Source organism: Colobus angolensis, unplaced genomic scaffold (assembly GCF_000951035.1).
Source record: "Colobus angolensis palliatus isolate OR3802 unplaced genomic scaffold, Cang.pa_1.0 Scaffold44, whole genome shotgun sequence".
NCBI lineage: Eukaryota > Metazoa > Chordata > Mammalia > Primates > Cercopithecidae > Colobus > Colobus angolensis.
In genome coordinates, this window is record NW_012117821.1 from 6365555 (window position 1) to 6388051 (window position 22497).

General features: G+C 51.1%; 1 protein-coding gene across 1 annotated transcript in view; it reads right to left on the reverse strand.

Annotated features, from left to right (window-relative positions):
• Positions 1-22491, reverse strand: part of NEURL1 (neuralized E3 ubiquitin protein ligase 1) — a 100642-nt gene extending 78151 nt beyond the window's left edge. The window contains exon 1 of the mRNA XM_011957422.1: positions 22352-22491. Coding sequence (XP_011812812.1) covers positions 22352-22436 — 85 coding nt within the window. The 5' untranslated portion in view covers positions 22437-22491. The remainder of the gene's footprint in view (positions 1-22351) is intronic.
• Positions 22492-22497: the final 6 nt, after the last annotated feature.

Consider the following 22497-nt stretch of genomic DNA (forward strand, 5'->3'; position numbering starts at 1 on the left):
AGGAAAAGGAAAGGAAATAAATCAGGAAGTGTAAGTCCTCCAGGTTTTTCTTTCTTCCAAAGAAGGAAGGAAGGAAGGGAGGGAGGGAGGAAAAGGAAAGGAAACAAATCAGGAAGCGTAAGTCCTCCAGGTTTTTCTTTCTTTTAGAATTATTTTGGTTATTCCGGATCCCCTGAGGAGGAATCTACATTTTTTCAAGCTCCCCAGGTATGTCATAGGCCCTTAGAGAACCACTGCACTGTGCCATATCACACCTCTAAACTCTGCTCCCTTGGCCTCTCTGGCCTTCTGACCTTTCCTGATTCTCCTTGTACCACTCCCACACCTTTCTTCATGGTTTCATTCAGTCCACCCTGTGATATTTCAAGCACTCTCATGGTTTAAGTGACACCCACTGCTGACAACTCATTGCAGCCCTGATCTCTCTTCTGAGATTTAAGCTCACACATGGAGTTGCCAACTCAGCATCTCCCCCAGGATATCTCAGGGCTCTTCTGACACAAGCTGGCCAAAACTCAACCTATCATCTTTCCCTCCAGCCCTCCCCTTCTGCTTGGGGTCCTGATGAGATCAGCATCCTCCCAGTCACCTGAAAACCCGGCACCAGGAATAATCTTGGATTATTCCCTCACCCTCACCACCTGCATCATTCAGTTATCAGTGCTGCCAAACACAACTCTTTTTTTTTTTTTTTTTTTTTTTTTTTTGAGGTGGGGTTTCACTCTGTCACCCAGGCTGGAGTGCAGCGGTACAATCTTGGCTCACTGCAACCTTTGCCTCCCAGGCTCAAACGATCCTCCCACCTCAGCCTCCCAAGTAGCTGGGACTACAGGCACACACCACCATATCTGGCTAATTTTTTTATATTTTTGTAGAGATGGTGTTTTGCCATGTTGCTCAGGCTGGTCTCAAACTCCTGGACTCAAGTGATCCACCTGCCTTGGCCTCTCAAGGTGCTGGGATTACAGGCATGAGCCACTGCACCCAGCCCAAGCACACCTCTTAAACGTGTTTCAAAGGAGTTCCTTCCTCTCTTGGACCACATGTGTGGACACTAGTTCATTTGTCATCCACTTTCACTTTCACGGCTGAGATAAATGTTTCGCTAGGTGGTGGTTTGTTCTTGGCAACAAGATGATCTTTTGTAAATGAGTGTCTCACTGACCTTGCAGAAGTGAAAGTTTACTACACCTTTATAAACAGGCTTGGCTAATGTACTAGCATGACTGCTAAAAGAGCAGTGACTGGAATTTTCATAGTAAACAATGCAGCATCTCCTGCCCTAATTTCCCCAGCACCAGGGGCCTTCTAGTCAGGATTTCCCAGGCCCACACTTTCTAACATCTCTCTTTCCTTTTCCAGCCCCACACTGGTCAGTTACAGCTTCCTACGTCCCAGCTGTGTGTTTCCTGTGAAAAGAATAAGAGGGTAAATGAGAAGTTATTTTAAAGGACGTGAAGTGGGGAACTTCCTCTGGAAAGAATATCTAAACACATACTTGATGTTTCTCTTTTTTTTTTTTTTTGAGACAGAGTCTTGCTCTGTCGCCCAGGCTGGAGTGCAGTGGCACGATCTTGGCTCACTGCAACCTCTGCCTTCCAGGTTCAAGCGATTCTTCTGCCTCAGCCTCCCGAGTAGCTGGGATTACAGGCACCTGCCACCACATCCGGCTAATTTTTGTATTTTTAGTACAGATGGAGTTTCACCATGTTGGCCAAGCCGGTCTCAAACTCCTGACCTCAGGTGATCCACCGGCCTCAGCCTCCCAGAGTATTGGAATCACAGCCATGAGCCACCTGCCGAGCCTGATGTTTCCTGAGTAGGGGACTGAGATACGGCTAAGGCCACAGGGTGGTGAGGTGGAGGGGGGAGCTGTCCAGAGAGAAGCTGGCCTGAGGCACCTAGACTTTAGCACACCCCTGTCAGTGGCCCTGGGCATGCATGCTTCCTGCCCCACTCCCTACCCTACGCATGGGGCCCTTAGGGTCCCTGGGTTTTGAAGTAGCTGCCTCGAATTAATAGCCCAGTTAATAAGTGTCAGAGTCAAGGTCTGAACCCAAAATCTGCCTGTCAAGCTCACTCCCTTGCCACAGTGCCAGGGGCTACTCCCTCTGCTCCCCACCAGCCCTGCCCTTCTCCGCGGGGCTGGCGGTCTGAGCAGGAGGACTTCCCCAGACAAACTTTTGGGTCTGAGGGGCCAGAGTCTGCACAATCAGGAGTCTCGAGTGAAGAGAAGCCCAGGGACAGATGGCCTAGGCTGGGGCAGGAGGGGTCAGAGAGCAGAGGCCTCAAGGAGAGTCCACATCCTGCTTGACAAGGAAGAGGAACCTGGGCACAGAGAGGGATAGAAACCAGCCCGGGGACACAGTCCACAGCAGGTAAGAAACACTCCCTTTGGGAGGCCAAGGTGGGCAGATCACGAGGTCAAGAGATCAAGACCATCCTGACCAACATGGTGAAACCCCATCTCTACTAAAAATACAAAAAAAAATTAGCTGGGCGTGGTGGCACATGCCTGTAGTCCCAGCTACTTGGGAGGCTGAGGAAGAAGAATCACTTTAACCCCAGGAGGCAGAGGTTACAGTGAGTGCAGAGGTTGCACTGCACTCCAGTTTGGCGACAGAGCAAGACTCTGTCTCAAAAAAAAAAAAAGAAAAAGAAACACTCCCCAATTCAGTTCATCCAGGAGACCTCCTGGGAGAGGTGCAAAAAGAAAAAGAAAATGAAAAAAGACTGAGCCTCCGGGACAGATGGGGGAAACCAAGGCCAAAGTCACACTGACAACAGCAGGGTCACGGCCAGACCCAGCTCTCCCAGCCTCTTGGACACCTCTCCCTCTCCTCTCACCTCCCCTTCCTCCTCTCCCACAGCCCTCCCCTGGCCTCACTGCCCCAGGCCTCACACTAGGCTGCCCCAGAGGTCTTGGGGGATTCCCAAGCTGCAGAACACTCCAACCAGATTCATCAGTGCCCCTGTCCTCCCACCCCCAACCCTCACCAGCTCCTAGGCCAGAGGCACCCTGGCCCCACAGTATAGAGGTCTGAGAACCAGGGAAGCAGGGACCCTGGGTTCTAGACCTCCACCTGCTTCAACTTGCCCTGTGAGTCTGGGTAGGTCCCTGCTCCTCTCTGAGCCTCAGTTTCTCCTCTGTGAACTGACAGAGTTTGACCTGACCCCAGACATTCTCCATTCCTGAGGCACTAGGCGTGGCTCGCGTCTGTCGCAGTCTGTGAACCTGGCGGGAGCTGACGTATCCCAGGGCTAGCCTCTGTGGCACAGGCACCTTGGTGACCTTTGGAGAAGCCACTCAGGCCACACCCTGGGGCAGGGTCCAGTGGGGCCTCCCCAAAGCCCCCAGTGTCTCCCAGTGAAAAACAATGAATTTCATTCCAAATAAGGGAACTACAGCAAAGTTCCCTGCCACGGCCCAGTTCCGGCTGGTTTATGTTAGCTGGACAAGACTAAACAGACCTTCACATTCCCAGTAGTAAGCACTAAAAATGAAAACATGCCTGCTTGTCTCCGGAGCACTGGGGCAAGGGAGAGGTCGGTGCTCCCTCCCGAGAGGCTCAGCAGACCTGGGGGCTGCTAGGGAGGGCTGCTGGGGAGCGAGCAAGACTTCAGCAGGCAGCAAAGCGGGGTGGGCAATGGGTGATGGTGGCCACGGTGGTCTAGGGGGGTGTAAGTGGAGAAGAGCAGGGGATTCTTTGTGTTGCAGAGGTGGGAATGTGACAGGGAACCAGAAACGAGAAGGTAGAGAGAGAGAGAAAGAGATGCAGGAAATGAGTGAGGCAGTCACAGACCCTAGAAGACCCTAGAAGCCCCCACCACCTGCCTTGACTGGGAGGCCAGGAGGGAGGGAAGAGGGGAGAGAAGGGACCCAGCCACTTCCTGGACAACACAGCACCTTGTTCCCAGGCCCCCTCCTGCCTCCCTCAGTGTGGACACAACTAGCTTGAGATAAGAATTTAATTATTTACAAAACAGAGACACCTGAAGCAAGACTGCCCTCCCCTTTCCCACACAAGCCTCCCTCCACACATACCTGCCCTCGAGCCCAGCCCAATCCTGCGGGCGCTGGGAGAACTGCCAAGCAGCACAGCTCCCATCCTTTTTAGGTTTATTTGGTGGAGACGGGGTTTCCCCCATGTCACCCAGGCTGGTCTTGAACTCCTGGGCTCAAGCAATCCACCCACTTCAGCCTCCCAAAGTGCTGGGATTCCAGGCATAAGCCACCTTGCCCAGCCATAGTTCCCATCTTAGAAATGACTAAATTAACACTCGGAGGGACAGGGAAGTGCCCTGCCCAAGGTCACCCATCTGTGGCTGGCAGAGCCAGGACCAGTGGTCCCCACAGCTTCTGAGTCCTGTGAGTTGGCTCCACAGCCTCAGGCCACACTGTCACTAGTCAGCCTTGCCTCATGGCTACACACAGGTGGCTCCATCTCCTCCATCAGCTCCTTACCCACTCCCAAGAGAAAGCCCCTCTCTGCCCACCCGAACTTCTCCACCATTCTTCAAAACAAACCCCTTCTCCTGGAAGCTCTCCCTGATTCCATTCAGCCTAACTGACCACTCTCTCCTCTGACCTCCCTCTGCCCGAGTAATCAGCAGCACAAGTTCTATGAGGGCAGAACCATGTCTGCCTCCAGAGCCTGGCACAGGCCTGACACCTAAAGAGCACCCAAAGAACATCTGTGCCATCAATGAATAATGAATGAAGCAATGGTTCCATCTTGCTCTTGTCTGGGCCCCCAAGCCTGGTATTCAGAAAATGTCATTTCAGCAGAGAACTGATTGGACGTGGCTGCGGCAGTCCTGAAGAGCCCATAGAAGAAAAGTTTGAATTCCCCAGAATCAGCCCATTCTTGCATGAATTTCAAAACACAGTTGAGTGCCTACTGTGTGTGCCAGGCATTAGTGGCAGTGATACGGCAGTAAGCAAGAGAGACAGTAAAAGATACAGACAAGCAAACAGGCCTGGCAGCTAGTGTGATCAGTGCGAGGATGGTGAAGCCCAGGGCAGCCAGAGAGGGACAGCAGAAGCCATCTAACCCACCCGGTGGTCAGGGAAGGCTTTCTAGAATAGGTGAAGCTAAGCTAAGACCTGAAGGATGAGCCCAACGATGGCAATCATAGTACTCAAGCATTACCTCAAATAAGGAATTAGGACATGGAGAAGTTAAGCTTTGAGGCCCAGGGAGCCAAGACAAAGTCTGATTCCAGAGTGTATGCCTCAGCTACAGTGCATTCTATCCTGCCTGTCTTTCCTCTTCCCTCCTTGCACTCCAGGTCCCCCCAGATGCTGCTGGAGAATTCCAGAGGCCTGCTGGGCTGTACCAGCGTCAGCATGTGGGTTGGGTTTCCATAGCCCAGTGGGACCCCCAGGCCTCTCAGCCTCTCAGGTTCCATAGCCAGGCCAAGACAGGGAGCCTGGGGGTCCCTGCGGACCCAGACAGAGCTCCCCCTGTGTCCCTGGGACAGACTGGCTGGTGGAGAAAGCTCCCCCTCTTCTCAAGCACCTGAGTTTCCTGGGCTGCAGGGAAAGGACTCTGTCCCAAAGATGTCCTTTCAGAACACAGAAGAGATTGCCCTAGACCTGTAACGCATGTTCGCCACTCACTCCTGTCCTATCGCCTGTTTTGGTAAAACAAAGGAGGACCTCTGAGACGGGGAAGTCCACCTGCAGCAGGGTGGATGGGGGCTAAGAGGCCAAGGCAGGAGCGCCCCCATTCAAGGCCCACTGGCAATGGTGTGACCAGGGCAGTGGGAACGGGAAACAGCGGGGTGGGGAGGCCCTGGAAACATCCAGGAAATAAGGCCAAGACCACCTGCCTCAGAAACTTCTAGGGGGGTCTTGAGCAACACCCGGGAAGGAAGAGGGCTTCCCAGAGCTCAAAGCCCAGGACAAATGGAAGGGAATTTTTTCTTCCCAGCAACTTTAGCTCTCCCAGAGAAGGATCCACATTGGAGGTAGCAAGAGAGAAACAGAGGAGGGTGTGGGTGGCAGCCCTATCCAGACACAGATGTTTCTCAGGCAGAGGTCAACCCAGCCAGGGGAGAAGGACAGCCCCTCTGGGTCCCAGCCCCTCAGCACAGCACAAGGGAGACAGCTGCACTGCTTCAGATCCTGGCTTGCCACATGTCTTTGCCCACTGTCTGGCCTAGGTAAGAGCTGGCCTACAAGGAGGGGGGCTGTTGGCCCAACCTGGCCCATCTCCCACCCCACAGAGCCACACGCCAACCCCCAGGGACCCAGATTTAACATGTCCCACTCGATGTGTGCTCACTCTCCCCAGGGGCCACTCAGCACACGTTAAGATCCAATTGGCACTAATTGGACCAAGCTGGCAGTGCCCAGGGCAGCCTGAGTCCTGTCACCATGGATTTGACTCACCAAGCAATGGCTGTGGGTGTCTATGGAGCCCACCATTAGTGTCATTTTGGGAAGCTCAAGTGAACATGGATGGCGCTTTGTGAGTCAACATCACTGTCTGGCCAAAGCTTGCAGCCAGAGACCTAGAGCTTATAAGTGACTTATCCACAAATAGTCTTACATCCAGGCCAGGGCTGAAGCCTGGGCCTCCCAAGTGTCAGCTCAGAGGTTGCTCTACTGGCCTCTTCATCTGCTGATGGCCCCAGGAAGTCTTCTCTAGAAGAGGAAGGAGGTCTAGCTCTTCCCTTCCTCCCAGGATACAAGACCTCCACCCTGATCATCAAACCCTGCCCAAGGAGGGAACCTCAACCCAATTCTAGAATACTGGGCTCCAAAATGGACTCTTGGCCACAAGACTCAAACACAATCACAAATCCTGGACCCTGAAATGGAAACCTGCCCTCCAGGAATGGAACCCTCACCCCAACCTGGAACCCACACCCCAAAATGGGAGCCTCAAGAACAGCCCAGAATCTTGCCTGCAGAAATAGCACCTTCACCCCAAAATACCACCTCATGCCTCAGGAACTGAGAACCTTAGCACCAGACAGAAAACCTCCACTTTCAGAACAAGTCCTGAATCTTGGCGAGGGATCTATCTCTTCAAAAGTCAATCCAGCCTCTTCTTATATACTACTGAGCCGCAAAATGACATTTTGTTCAATGACAGATCACATATAAGATAATGATCCCATAAGATTATGATGAAGCTGAAAAATTCCTATCACCCACTGATGTCGTAGCCATGATAACATCATCGTGCAATGCATTACGTTACCTTTTCTATGGTTAGATGCATAAATACTCACCCTTGTGTTACCACTGCCTGCAGTATCCAGCACAGTAATGCTATATAGGTTTGTAGCCAAGGAGCAATAGGCCACACCACATAGCCTAGACGTGCAGGAGGCTACACCATCTAGGTTTGTGTAAGTGCACTCTGTGCTGTTCCCCTATGATGAAATCGCCTAACAACACAATTCTCAGAATGTGTCCCCATTGTTAAGCCACACACAACCGTATTTGGTTTCTTCTTTTTCTTTTTTTCTTTCTTTTGAGACAAGAGTCTCGCTCTGTCACCCAGGCTGCTGGAGTGCAGTGGTGCGATCTTGGCTCACTGCAGCCTCTGCTTCCTGGGTTCAAACGATTCTTCTGCCTCAGCCTCCTGAGTAGCTGGGACTACAGGTGTGCGCCACCACACCCAGCTAATTTTTTTTTTTTTGTATTTTTAATAAAGATGGGATTTTGCCATGTTGGCCGGGCTGGTCTCAAACTCCTGACCTCAGGTGATCCACCTGCCTCAGCCTCATGTTAAGGAGGTGAAGCTAAGGCAAAGCCACCCAAAGTGCTGGGATTACAGGCATGAGCCACCACACCCAACCCTGTATTTGGTTTCTTTAACACAACCTCAACTTGGGGGATCAGATGAGGAAACCCAAGATCCCTAAAACAGTTTCTTTTATATTTTGCAGTGAAGGAGGCAGGACTCTCTCATGCACGCAAAGCCCTAGTTTCCCGGCGGGCTGCCCTCTGAGGCCGAAACGTTCACGTGAGTGACATTCTGCTCCCTCGTGACCTATCCCAACCGCTTCCTCCAACCCCTGGGCCCACATCAGGGTCTGCAGTCTGGCTGGTCTCCTCAGTCCCACAGATCTGCAAATGCCAGCCTCAGAAAGGGAAAATCCCTTCTGCCCCTCTCAGGCACTGGCTAAGCCCTCTGAGCCCTCCAAAGAGGGGGTTTCCTGCATGGGACTTGAGGAGGTGTGGGTGAGAAAGTCTGTCAACCCAGACAGGGCTGGCACTCCATTGAGTCCAAAGTCTGCCTTTGTCCCTCAGGGCTGGAAGAGAAGTCAGGGCGCTCAGAGACAGAAAGAGGTCCTGGCTGTATCCTGAGGATGAGACTCGAGAATGGATGTCACCCTAATGCTGATTCAAAGAGACCCCAGGAAGAGGCCCAGGAAGAATCTGAACAAGATTTGGAAGATCGGACTTTCACAGTCCTGTGGAAATTCGGACTCAGTGTCTCCTCTGTGAAGTGTGCTGTGAATCCTGTCATGGGAGAGGAGGGGGTTGGTTACATGCTTTTCAAATTCGAGGGACCTGACCCTGTGAGAAGTCCCCAAGCCCAGGGGCGGAGACAAACAGGCGTTTCCTCCTCTCACCACTTTCCCAGCTGTTGCCTGGTTCTCAGCCACTCTTCCGCATTCTGTTTTACTACAGGGCCATCCATCCAGTCCCTCTTGCTTGTCCATCTCTTGACAGTTTTATAATTTAATAAGCGCTGAGCCCCAGGGTGGGGGTCTGGGGCTTTGATCTCCACTCTGGGAAAGCCAGAGCAACCTTGGCCTGTCCCGGCTGATTTATGGCCACCTTTCAGGGGCTTGTGTGTGTGTGGCTGGGAACTGGTACCCACAGGGAGGGGAGCCACCTGAGAAAGCCTGGCCAGGGCAGGGCTGCAGGTCCCTGGCAGAGAAGAAGCCAGGTGCACATCACACCGCAGGTGCTGCCTCTACCCTCCTGGGAGCCACCTGTGATAGGCAGAGGGGACATTAATAATTGATGGTGTCCCAAGGGGTAGGGATGGAACCAGCAGCTCAGGGCCTGCCCAGCCTGGTCACCTGTCTCTCTTCCTGGCTCTAAAACCTCACACCCATGGCAGGAGCACAGGTCCCAAGTGTGCATACACTGACCTTCCACAGAGCCCCCAGGTGCACGTTCACCACTGCCGTTCAGAGATGGCACAAGCAGCTCCCCAGCAGCTCCCTCTCCTGGACCCATCTCCAAAGCTTCAAGTCAACCTTCTAAAGTATCTCCCAAGTCAATCTGCTTGCCTGCCCAACTCTGACAGAAGCCACACCTCTCTCCTTGCATACAGGACTACAGTGGACTCCTGCCTGGCCCCTCTCCACCCCCCCCCCATCTCTTGCCCCAAGAGCCTGCTAGCACATCTAAGTGATCCAGTCACTCTTCTGTTTAAGGCTTTTCAATGGTTCCCCTCAGGCATCACACTCCAAGCAGAGCGTTTGCATCACATTTGGGGCCAGCACTTGTCCCCCTCAGGTGTTCCTCTGGAGTCAGCTTCCAGCAGCTCCTAAGAGCATCATCCTGCAAGGTCTGAGCCTCGGGATCTTGTTACTGCTTGGTCCAATCCAGCTGTATGACCTTGGGCAGGTCTGGGGCCAAGGGGACCTGAGATGAGAAAGCAGGTAGGGCAAAACAATCTCCATGATACATTTAGGTTCTGATGTTTGAATCAGTGGCCACCGGCCCTTCCACCAGGCACCAAGCACAGGCCTGACCACCTGCCACACCTTCTCCCCTCGGGAAGAATGTGTTTAAAGGAACATTAGCTGGAAAGAGCATGGCAAGAAAAGGAAAAGAAAGCAGAAGTGGGCCGGGCACAGTAGCTCACACCTGTAATCCCAGTACTTTGGGAGGCTGAGGTGGGCAGATCACTTGAGGTCAGGAGTTCAAGACCAGCCTGGCCAATATGGTGAAACCCTGTCTCTACTAAAAATACAAAAATTAGCTGGGCGTGGTGGTGCACACCTGTAGTCACAGCTACTTGGGAGGCTGAAGCATGAGAATCACTTGAACCCGGGAGGCAGAGGTTGCAGTGAGCCAAGACTGTACCACTACACTCCAGCCTGGGCGACAGAGTGAGACTCCGTCTGAAAAAAAAAAAAGAAAAAAAAAGAAAGCAGACAGCAGACGTGGAGGAGGAGGAGGAAGGGAGGACCCTTCTGCCAATAGGGACCGATTGAATTGGACAAGGAAGGGCGGTGAGTATGTCAGGAAAGAGACCATGCGCAGTACTCACCTCTCAATTCTCCATACCCAGCACCATGCCTGGCTCAGAGCAGGCACCAACACATGAAATGAATCAGCTGGAATATCCTTACAGCCTCATTCTACCCTGATCGGGCCAGAGTGCCTCCTCCCCTCCCTCTCAGGGGCACTTGGACATACATATTCTGGACTGCCTCATGCCCTGGAGAACATCAGCCTCTCAGCAGACACCAGGCAGGGGCTGGAGCAAGCCAAGTGGGAAGGATGAAGGTGAAAGCCAAGAGCATGTGGACCTGCCATCATCTTAATCCTAGCAACCTCGCCTGTCAACATTCTCGCTTTTCCGTCCTCACCCCAACCGCTGGAGCAGCCAGGATGGCATTCTAGGGCAACAAGGCTAAAGAAGGCCATCCAGGTAACTCAGCAGACATACTTCCCTCCTCTGTCCCCCCATCCCAAGAAGCGTCCTCTCTCCTCCTCCTCCCCTGTCCCCACACAGACAGTCTGTGACCAGCAATGTACTTCCACGGACAGAATGAGTGAGAAGGGGGTGGGACACCTCTGAGAAGCAAGGAAGCAGCTACTTAATGATTTTCTGCTGAAAGTTCCTTGGCTAGGAGGGCTGGGGTGAGTCTGGCCAGGGCTCAGCCCCGTTGTACCCGGCAGCAGCTCTGAGCCAGTCCTGAGCTCCTTCTCCTAAGAACACCCTTCATGTGACCCCCATACCCAGCTCAACTGGGGTAGTACTGCCCCCTCTAGGATGCTTTTTAAGATACAGAAGAGCTGGCTGGACACAGTGGCTCACCCCTGTAAACCCAACACCTTAGGAGGCTAAGGTGGGAAGATCACTTGAGGCCAGGAGTTTGAGACCAGCCTGCGCAATATAGTGGGATCCCATCTCTACAAAAATTAAAAAATTATCTGGGGCTGAGGGCGATGGCTCACACCTGTAATCTCAACATTTTGAGGGGCCGAGGTGGGCAGATCATCTGAGGTCAGGAGTTCAAGACCAGCCTGGCCAACACAGCAAAACCTCGTTTCTACTAAAAAATACAAAAATAAGCCAGGTGTGGTGGTGGGTGCCTGTAATCCCAGCTATTCGGGAGGCTGAGGCAGAGAGAATTGCTTGAACCCAGACTCGGAGGTTGCAGTGAGCTGAGATTGCACCAGCGCACTCCAACCTGGGCAGCAGAGCAAGACTCCGTCTACCAAAAAAAAAAAAAAAAAATTAGCTGGGTTTGGTGTTGTGTGCCTGTAGACCCAGCTACTCAGGAGGCTTAGGTGGGAGGATCGCTTGAGCCCAGAAGGTTGAGGCTGCAGCAAGCCAAAGTCATGTCCGCCGCACTCCAGAGCCTCGGCAACAAGGCAAGACTCTGTCTCTTAAAAAAAAAAAAAAAAAAAGATACAGGAGAGCTATTATTTTTAATGGCACATTGGCATTTGGAGCGGCCAGTGGCATTTAATCGGCAGGGGCCAAGGATGAGAAATGAACAGTTCATGCCTAATATGCTAGTAGCTTCCCATCTGGGAACTGCACTCCAGCCTGGGCAACAGAGCGAGACTGTCTCTTAAAAAAAAAAAAAAAAAAGATACAGGAGAGCTATTATTTTTAATGGCACATTGGCATTTGGAGCGGCCAGTGGCATTTAATCGGCAGGGGCCAAGGATGAGAAATGAACAGTTCATGCCTAATATGCTAGTAGCTTCCCATCTGGGAACTGAGGCCAACTCCTACTCATTTTCAGGTCACTTCCTAGAGAAACCTTCCCTGAACCCCAAGACCAAGTCAAGTTCCCCCCTTATAGTTCCCTAGTTTCTCCTTGAAAGCCTTTACCCAGAGATAATTGTTTGGGTAAGAAATTAAAGAAATAGTGGAGCAGAACAGTTCAAGATTACGGGGCCTCTGGCCTCCAGGAGGTGGAATGTAACACCCCACCCCTTGTGGAGGGTAAACCCCACCCCTTAAGTGTGGGCTGCACACAGTGACTTCCTTTCAAAGAATGCAATGGAAAGGGAGGAAAGTGTAACTTTAACTGCACAATGGAGAGACCTGACAAGCACTCCCTCAGCCAGGCGCTCAAGGTCAACATCAACAGCAATGAGTCATGTTGACAGCATGTGCTGTTGATATGATGGAAAATGGCACTTTACCTCTGTGGTCTTTCGCTCCAAAACCTAAAACCGCAATCTAATCATGAGAAGAACACTACAAAAACCCCAAAAGAGGGACAGTCTACAAATACGTAACCAGTAATCCTCAAAACTGTCAAGGTCATCAAAAGTAAGGAAAGTGTGAGAAATTGTCACAACCAAGAGGAGCCTAAGAAAACATGACAACAGGCCAGGCGCAGTGGCTCCCGCCTGTAATCCCAGCACTCTGGGAGACCGAGGAGGGCAGATCACAAGGTCAGGAGTTTGAGACCAGCCTGACCAACATAGTGAAACCCCGTCTCTCTAAAAATACAAAAATTAGCCAGGCGTGGTGGTGTGTGCCTGTAATCCTAGCTACTCAGGCAGCTGAGGCAGGAGAATCCCTTGAACCTGGAAGGCAGAAATTGCAGTGAGCTGAGATGGCGCCACTGTACTCCAGCCTGGGTGACAGAGTGAAACTCTGTCTCCAAAAAGATAAATAAAATAAAAGTAAAAATACAAATAAAAAATAAAATACTAGTGCACACCTGTAGTCTCAGCTACTCAGGAGGCTGAGGAGGGAGGATCCATTGAGTCCGGGAGTGAGGCTGCAGTGAGCTGTGATCATGCCACTGCACTCCAACCTGGGCAACAAAACAAGACCCTGTCTCAAAAAAAAAAAGTCGGGGGTGGCAGGGAGGGGAGCACAGCATGAGCTCTAGCACACAGATATTAGCAATTGTCATCTCCAGATTCATTTTTATGCGTTTGTCATTTTTGTTCCCATCTGCCTTCCCACTAAAGGGCAAGCTGGAAATGGTGAGAACTGACCTATTGCGTTTCTCACCATATCCGCGTGCCCAGGAGGGTGTCTGGCCCATGGCTGATGGCCGTCAGCTGATGCTTAGTTTGTTAAACAATGAAATGAGCTCTCCCACCCCTCTCTTACCCTCCCCATCAGTGCATCCCACAAACCCCGACTGTCATCCTCAGAGAACTTCAGTTCCCAAGCCCAGTGCCGGAGCCCCGCCCCCCCTTGGAACTGTTACTAGAGCAGAGAGAAAGCCAAGGCCTCCCACCTGCCTCCCAGTGACTCCTGCTTATTCCCTCCTCCTCTTCTCTTAGCCCTTCTTTTTCTCTAAGCTCTGCCCTCTTACCCCCTACAAGTGTCAACACCTGCTCATTTCCCAAAGCCCTCCGGGGAATGACTCCTGATAAGCATCTTTTAATAAACTCTGGAGCTGGATCTGTCATCCAGAAGCTATATTCTCCCTCTCCCCAGTCCCCCTACCACCTCCCACTTCCTGGGCTGGCCCACTAGCGCCTCTGGTCTGGCCAGGTGGGACCCACAGGCTCCATAGGGCCTTTGGACTCAGGCTTGCTGGAAATGGCCAAAAGGCGGCCCAGGCTGTTTCTGAAGCTGGCCCTCCTATCCGCCTGCTTGTCTCAGCAGTTGGGGCCAGTTCTGCCCGTGCCACCCAGGCTGATGCTGGCCAGTTCACTTCCCTCCATCCCTGAGGCAGGTTTCCCAGGCGTTACCAAGGAGACCACTTGCATCCTGCCCAGGGTTGCCAAAGCAACGGGCTCAGCGTGAAGCAGCCCCTCAGCTCTAGCCCCTGGGTGTGCAGGTCCAGGAACGAGACAGGCACAAACTAACAAGAAACAGGCAGCCCTAGCATGCCCTGGGCAGTGCCCAGCTCCCACCCTCCTTCCTACCCTCACTCTTCCTCCTTCTCTTACCGCTTTTGCTCATCCTGCCTCCATTTTGGGCTCTGTGATTTAGAACCAATGCCTGTGCCTCACTGTGCACACCTTGGAAGCAAGCACATGCCATCTGCTATGGACTGAATTTTACCTGTCCCTCAATATTCATATATTGAAACCCTAATAGGCAATATGATATGACTATATTTGGAGATAGGGCCTTTAGGAGGTAATTAAGGTTAAATAAGGTCAGAGGGGTGAGGTCCTGATCTGAAAAGATTAGTGGCTTTATAATAAGAGGAAGAGAGAAAGATCACTCTCGCTCCATATGTACATGCCAAGAACAGGCCATGTGAGGTCACAGCAAGAAGGAGCCACCTGAAAGCCAGGAAGAGGGCCCTCAATGGAACCTGACCATGCTGGCACCTCGATCTCAGACTTCCAGCCTCCAGGACTCTAAGACAATGCATTTCCATTGCTTAAGCCATCCAGTCTGTAGTATTTTGTTATGGCAGAACAAGCAGACCAAGACACCATCCCAGAGGGCCCATGAAAAGAGTCCTAATATGGAGAAATTCTTCCCCAAGATCAGTTTGCTCCCTGATCAGCTTCGGTGTCCTGGGTAGAAATCCCAGCCCTGCTCTTTCCTAGCTCAGTGTTTCTGGGCAGCACTCTTCACATCCTTTAGTCTCGGCTTTCTCATGTATAAAATGGGAACAATAAGAGCCTGGCACAGTGGTGTGCACCTGCAGTCCCAGGAGGCTGAATCAGGAGGATCGCTTGAGCCCAGGAGTTCGAATCTAGCCTGGGTAACATAAAGAGACTCTATCGCTACAATAAATAAATAATGGCCAGGCGTGGTGGCTCACACCTGTAATCCCAGCACTTTGGGAGGCCGAGATGGGCGGATCTCCTGAGGTCAGGAGTTTGAGACCAGCCTGGCCAACATGGTGAAACCCTGTCTCTACTAACAATACAAAAATTAGCTGGACTTTGGTGGCGGGTGCCTGTAATCCCAGCTACTCAGGAGGCTGGGGCAGGAGAATCACTTGAACCCGGGAGGCAGAGGTTGCAGTGAGTCGAGATCGCGCCATTGCACTCCAGCCTGGATGACAAGAGCAAAACTCCGTCTCAAAATAATAATAATAAATAATAAAATGGGAATAATACCTACCTCTCCTTTTGGGAAGATTAAATGAATTTATTTACATTAATACTCCTAGCATCAGAACTTGGGCTTCTTAAAAATCCTTTCATTGCTGGTTTTTTCTTTTTTCTGCCTGTGAGCAAGAGTCCTACTGCCCATAGCTGTGGGTTGGGAATGCTTCCAGACTTGCCCATGGGAACCCCAGATGAGCAGGTCAGCTTGGCTGTCACACCCAGCCCTTTCAGCTTGGCCTAGGACAGAAGACTGACAGCCTCTGTGAACCTCTCAGCAGCTCCAGATGCCTCATCCCCTCCTCTCCCCAGCCTGCCTTCTACCGCCGTTGGTGTTGTTGAACACCACAAAAGCCGTCCATGGCTCTCAATGCCTACAGGATAAAATCTAACTTCCTCGTCCTAATATCATAGGCCTTCCAAGATATGACCCCAGCCTACCTTCAAAGATTGACCTGTTAACCTCCACACTGGGGACCCCACATCCAGGCAAGAGGACTGCTCACCGTCCCTGAACACACCCTGTGTTTCTCTGCCTCTGTGCCTTTGCTGCCAGCCCACTCACCAAGACGCCCTTCTAGCTCCCCTCCAAATCTCCCCCATCCAATTCTGGGCTCTCCTCCTCTGAGAAGCCTAGTCCCACTTCCTCCAACTTTGCCAGAGTAGGACTGTTCTGAGGCCCCAGAGTCAAAACAGTTCTCAGATCTTGACGATCTTGTTAAACGCGCAGGTTTGAGGGCCCCATCCCCAATGTATTCTGAATCGGGAGTCTGAGCTGGGGGCTGGGAACCTGCAGGGTAGACATGCTGCCAGCCAACGCTGATGCAGGCAGTAGAAAAACCTCACTCTGAGAAACACTGGCCCCAAAGAACTGCAAGCTTCCTCCAAAGTGTCTGATGGATCTACTGTCTAAAACCCTGAAGAAAGCGTAAGGGATGGAGGCTGGGAATTCCAGACTAGCACGGCCCTCCTGATCCTCTGGTTAGCCAAGGGAGAAAGCATCAAGAACCCCATGGTGTGCCCTTTCCCAGCCCTGGGGCTCTGTCCAGAGACTCAAAAATTACTCCCCCATCTCTCTCCCGCAATGAAAGATAGAGCCCACCCAAGACTAAATGCTACAGGGGCAGGATAATGAAGCAATCACAGTAATAAACTCTCAAGTCTGAGAGCCCTGGCTTTGAATCCCAGCCCCATCAGCTTCTGTGTGGACTGGGATAGGTTACTTAACCTCTCTGAGCCTCTTTTCCCCCATCTGTAAAACAGTGACAATGCTACCTCCTTCCACAGGTTGTTGGGAGGGTATTAATGGAAATAATCCACATATAAGAACTTGGTACATAGTAACCACCCAGTGCATGGTAGCTATTGTAAATATTATCACGATAATTAACATAACAGGGTTCAAAGGTAAAACTGAACTGAAAACCAACAGAGCATGCAGGATGGGTGCTCTGGGTTCAACATGCGGCTGACGCAGCCAGTCACTCTGAGGAGGCCACCAGGCACCCCCCAGATCCGTCTGCTGCATTCCCGGGGGCGGAGAGCTGGATGAGCTCACCTAATCTGCAAGCGTCATGACAACCAAGGAAGGAGCCCAGACAAGAGCTGAAGGAAGATCTGTGGGTTGACCAAAGAATGGAGACCTTGAATATCCCATTATGGTAATTGAAGCAGGGAAGAGTATGATGAAGATAGTATTTTGGGAGAATCACTCTGGCAGTATCAAAGGAGGGACCAGAGGCAGAGAAGCCAATTAAGTAGGCAGCTGTGGCAATATCTGAGATGAGGACCCAGATCAGGGAAGTAGCAGCGAGAATGTGAATGCAGAAAAATGGCTAGGGGCTGAGCACAGTGGCCCCAGCACTTTGGAAGGCCAAGGCAGGAGGTCTGCTTGAGCCCAGGAGTTCCAGACCATCCTGGGCAACATGGCAAGATGCCATCTCTTTAAAAAACCTACAAAAATAAGCCAGGACTGGTGGTATGTGCCTGCAGTCCCAGCTACTTGGGAGACTGAGGCAGGAGGATCACTTGAGCCCAAGAAGTTGAGGCTTCAATGAGCCAAGATCACACCACTGCACTCCAGCCAAAAGAAAAGAAAAAGAAGGAAGAGAAGGAGGAAGGGAGGAAAGGCAGGCAGGAAGGGAGGGAGGGAGGAAGCAAGGAAGGAAGGAAGAAGGGAGGGAGGGAAGAAGGGAATGAAGGAAGAAAGGAAGGAAGGAAGGAAGGAAGGAAGGAAGGAAGGAAGGAAGGAAGGAACGGAGGAAGGAAGGGAGGGAGGGAGGGAGGGAGGAAGCAAGGAAGGAAGGAAGAAGGGAGGGAGGGAAGAAGAAGGAAGAAAGGAAGGAAGGAAGGAAGGAAGGAAGGAAGGAAGGAAGGAAGGAAGGAAGGAAGGAACGGAGGAAGGAAGGGAGGGAGGGAGGAAGGGATGGAGAGAGGGAGAGAGGGAGGGAGGAAAAGAAAAATAGCTAAGACCTTGTGCACAGATAAGCCTTCCCCCGCCCCTGCTCTCATCCCCAAAGAGTAGTGAAGAAATTCAGGGTCTACAGACAAGTTCTCATGACTCACTCTGGCCCACCACAAGAATCAAGATCCTTAGTCAACCTTCACAGCTCCTCCTTCAGCCCCCCAGGAGCCTCAGCCATCATAGAAAAGAGAGTGAAAACAACAGGTGTCTCACTGGCATCACACCCAGCCAGACATGGAGGGGGACGGCCTTCCTACAGCTGTCACAACCAGTGACTTTGTGAAGTATCCAATTCAAGAAGCACCACCTTTTGAAAGGTGGGAGGTGTACGTTTAGGTGTATACCCAGAAGAACCCAAAACAGGTGTTCAAACAAAGACTTAGACACAGATGTTCATAGCAACATTATTCATGAAAACCAAAAGGTAGAAACAACCTAAAGTCTTCCAACTGATGAATGGATAAGTGAAATGTGTCATATTCTTACAATAGAATATTATTCAACCACAAAACGAAAAAAGGTGAACCTTGAAAAGATTATGCTAAGTAAACGAAGCTTGATACAAAAGGACAAATACTGTATCCTTCCATGTATACAAAATGCCTGGAATAGGCAAGTCCATAGAGACAAAGAGTAGATTCGTGGTTGCCAGAGATTCAGGGGAGAGGGTAACAGGAGTGACTGCTTAATGGGCATGGCGTTTCCTTTTGGAATGATGAAAATATTCCGGAATTAGGTAGAGGCGGTGGTTGTACAATATTGTAAATGTACTAAATGCCACTGAATTATACATTTTAAAATGACAAATTTCAGGTTATGTAAATTTTACAATAAAAAAAATGGGAGGTAGCCCATCCAGTCTCCATCTATGGGTAGCCACTGGGGCTGACTAGCCCTCCCCATGGGCTTTCCTAGGATGCCTGTCCCTCACCACTTAGCACTCAGCAGGCAGGCACTCAGAAAGACATGGGCAAGCAGGAAAACCTTTATTCTTTGTATTTTTCTCCACGAGGCATGAACCTCCTGTGCACCCTACCCCAGTTACTCTGTGCCCCTCACTGAAAATATATACATAACTTCCATATACATATACTTTCTATTACATGTAATATATACATATACGCTCGAGCCCCTCCAAGCCTTTACTATCTGTGCCTTTCCTCCTTCTCCCACACCTAGGACTCTGATGCATCCCTTGCTGTCTATCCAGTTCCCGCAGTTCCCTCCATGTCCAGCTCAGATCCTCCCGGATGCCCCTTCTCCGACCTCTGCCCACACATCTGGGTTTCGACAGTCCAACCAAGCAAACACTTGATTCCATTCACTCCCTCAGTCATGCCTTTCAAGTAGATCTCCAGCCTGGGAAAGGCCAGGGGTGTCTTACCTCCGAGCTGGGCACATAGGAGCTCCTCGGGCACTGCCTGTTGGTGCTAAGCCCAGAGCTACACCGTGGACCTCTCCCCTGAACACTCCCAGACCAACGCTGTTCAGAACCCAGTGGGAACCACCAGCAGCACAGTGGGGTCAGTATGTTCCCAGGAAGAAGACCAAAGTCTACCACCCGAGAGGCGATGGTGAGGTCCCATGTCATGTCAGTTTGACAGCCAGACCTATCTTAGATCTCTGATCAGTCCCAGGATCCCTAGCATACCAGGTCCCTTCCAGTTGTTTTAATTAAAATGGTGAGGAATCAAGAGATTGCAATTATGTAAGGAGAGAAAAAAAATCAAGACAGTCACTCCACCCCTACTCCCAGCAAATTTCTGGATGAGCACTGATAAGAATTAGAGATGAATTCTGGCTGAGTACAGACGCCATCCCAGCAGAACTCTGGGTTGGCAGTTAACATCACAGCCTATCAGGTCAACACCAACACAATTAGAATGGACTTCTGGCTGACCACTGATACATCAGAGAAGACTCGTAGGTCAATGCTGACACATTTAGAAGGGAATTGGGAATAAACACTAAACAATTACAGAATAAAAGTGATGGCTCTATTAGAGTAGAAAGATGGGAAGCAGTCCCTAGAAGTCAAGATGAGAAGTCACCAGGATCAGTAGACCCTGGGTGAAGGACAGAGCCAACAACTGGTGGCCTTCATGGGCACACTCTGTCCTTCATTTCAGTCTTAGTAGGAGTGGGATCAAAATTCCCATGGTCACCTAGAGTAGGTGTGTGGTTGGGGGCCCCACTCCTGCCTTCTCCCAAAGACCCTAGCCACAGAGACCTCAGATCCCCACAATTCCAAATTTTAGATTAAAAAGATGCAATTAGTGGGGGGTTCTCTGGGTTTCCATAGAGACAAGGATGGAGCAAGGCCTTCTCAGGAAGACAGTCTGTGAATATTAAGGGCCAAGTCAACCCTCTGGCCCCCAGCTAACCCCTGCCCCCTGAAGGACAGGGCCCAGTTTTCCCACTTTAATTTGGGCAATTATTCTTTTCCCTCATTATTCTCACTTGCAGAGAAGGTTGAGCTGAACAATATTCATAGCTTCACTAGGAATCTGTTTCCAATGCTCAGAAACAGTCTTCATACTTGCTAACACTGAAAGCTTCTTTCTGATTACAAAAATAATATTGCTTATTATAGAAATTTTAGAAAAATTGAAAATATAAAAAAGAAAAAAATCCCATACCATCCCATATCCAGAGGAAATCATTGTTAACCTTTTGGAAACTTTACAAGCATTTTTGCTTGTTTTGTTTTCGTTGGGATTTTTTGCATTCATATCACTTTTTAAACAAAATTGGGATCATACAGTCTTCGCAACTTTGTATTCTGTCATCATACTGTGAGCATTTTCCAAAGTCATCAAATATTCTTCACAAATATAATTTTAACGACTGCATAGTACTCTACCAAGAGTATATACCATGATTACTGAGCATTTAGGTTATCCACCTAGTATAAATAGCACTGCCATGAACATCCTAGCCTAGTGCCATAAGTATATATGCCTGCATCTCCACTTCCTTAGGATCAATTCCTCTCAGTAAAATTACAAAGTCAACAAATTGATTTCTTTTTCTTTTTTTTGCGAGACAGAGTCTCGCTCGGTTGCCCAGGCTGGAGTGAGTGCAGTGGCACGATCTCAGCTCACTGCAACCTCCCAGATTCAAGGGATTCTCCTGCCTCTGCCTGCTGAGTAGCTGGGATCATAGGCACGCACCACCATGCCTGGCTAATTTTTGTACGTTTAGTAGAGACGGTGTTTTGCCGCATTGGCCAGGCTGGTCTGGAACTCCTGACCTCAAGTGATCCACCTGTCTCGGCCTCCCAAAGTGCTGGGATCATAGGCACGCACCACCATGCCTGGCTAATTTTTGTACGTTTAGTAGAGACGGCGTTTTGCCGCATTGGCCAGGCTGGTCTGGAACTCCTGACCTCAAGTGATCCACCTGTCTCGGCCTCCCAAAGTGCTGGGATTACAGGTGTGAGCCACCGCACCTGGCCAACAAATTCATACTTTTAGAGCATCTTGACATACATTGCCATATTAATTTCCAGAAAGACCCAACAAACCCACTGATTTTCCTGAGCCAAGTGAGAGCTGAAGTTTTGAAAGAGCTGGAGTATTAGAATGCAGGACAGTAGTCCCATCTCTCCTTCTCTTCCCTGGTCTTAAAAGTTAACTGTTCAGCAAAAGAAGGGACAGAATTCCAAGTCAAAAGGTAGGGGTCTACACCCTAGCACCTAGCGCTGAGATCTGACTGGCTTCGGGAACCTGAAGCGAGCCTTGGTTCTCCTCATCTGTAAAATGGGTATAGTGTGATTAGTTCTGCTCTGCTGACTACCCCAAGCAGGGTCCACGCCCGCTGAAAACGTGTTTGAGAAAGTTCGATGCCTTGTGTTAAAGGGCACTATTGTTATCCTTCCTGAAGGAATTTAGTAGGGTCTGAGGGCCCAGGAGGACCCAGCAGTGTCTTCCAGAGGTCAGAGACAGCATTGGAAGGTCCAAGACAGGAATGGCAGGCTCGGAACGGGGAGACTGGGCCTAGGGCCACCCTGAGGGTGCTGAGTGGATCTGGGCGGATGGAGAGCAAAGACGTTCCTGGTAAATGTCCCTCTGTTTCAAGGCTGCCAGCCCCTCGTTTCTAGGGCTCTGACTGGGTATCTGGTCTTTGGGAAAACCAGAACTCAAACTAATTCAAAGGATGCGAAAAGCCAGCGGCTACAAAGGACCCCAGGAACCAGCAGCTCTGAGCCTTTATTCCAGTCTGCTGTAAGCCTGTCCTGAATTTTTCAAACTCTCCCATTGGAAATGCAACTAGTGCTCCCAGCCTGGTCTCTCCAGCCCTAGGGCCGATGGAAAGGAGACCGACCGAGGTGCCTCCCTGAAGACTGACGACCCAAGCTTCCCTCCTCACTCCCCACTCCCCACTCCCCTATCGACCTGGCAAACGTCCTTTCCCACTTCTTCAGGCTCGCCTAACACCATGGCCTAAGGGGACTCCACTGACGTTCCCAGTGCCAGCAGACAGAACTGCGCAGACCCCGCGGGACGCCATCCTCCATCACCATCATCACCGGCTGCCCTCCACCCCCAGCCCACTCCACAGCCAGAGGTGCATCTCTGGCCTCCAGACCCGCACAACAGGTGGCGTCTGCCCGTCCTCCCCAACCACACCTCCCTGGCCCTCCACCTGCGCCCCAGTCCAGAACCTACCTTTGAGGTTCTGGGGGTGGCCCCGCGGCGCGCGGCTCGGGTTTCCTCGGGGCAGCGAGGGGATACTGGAGAAGTTGTTACCCATGGCATCCGGCCCCAGGGGGTTCGGCGCTCGCGGGTGGGGGCGAGGCCGGGCAGGAGCGGAG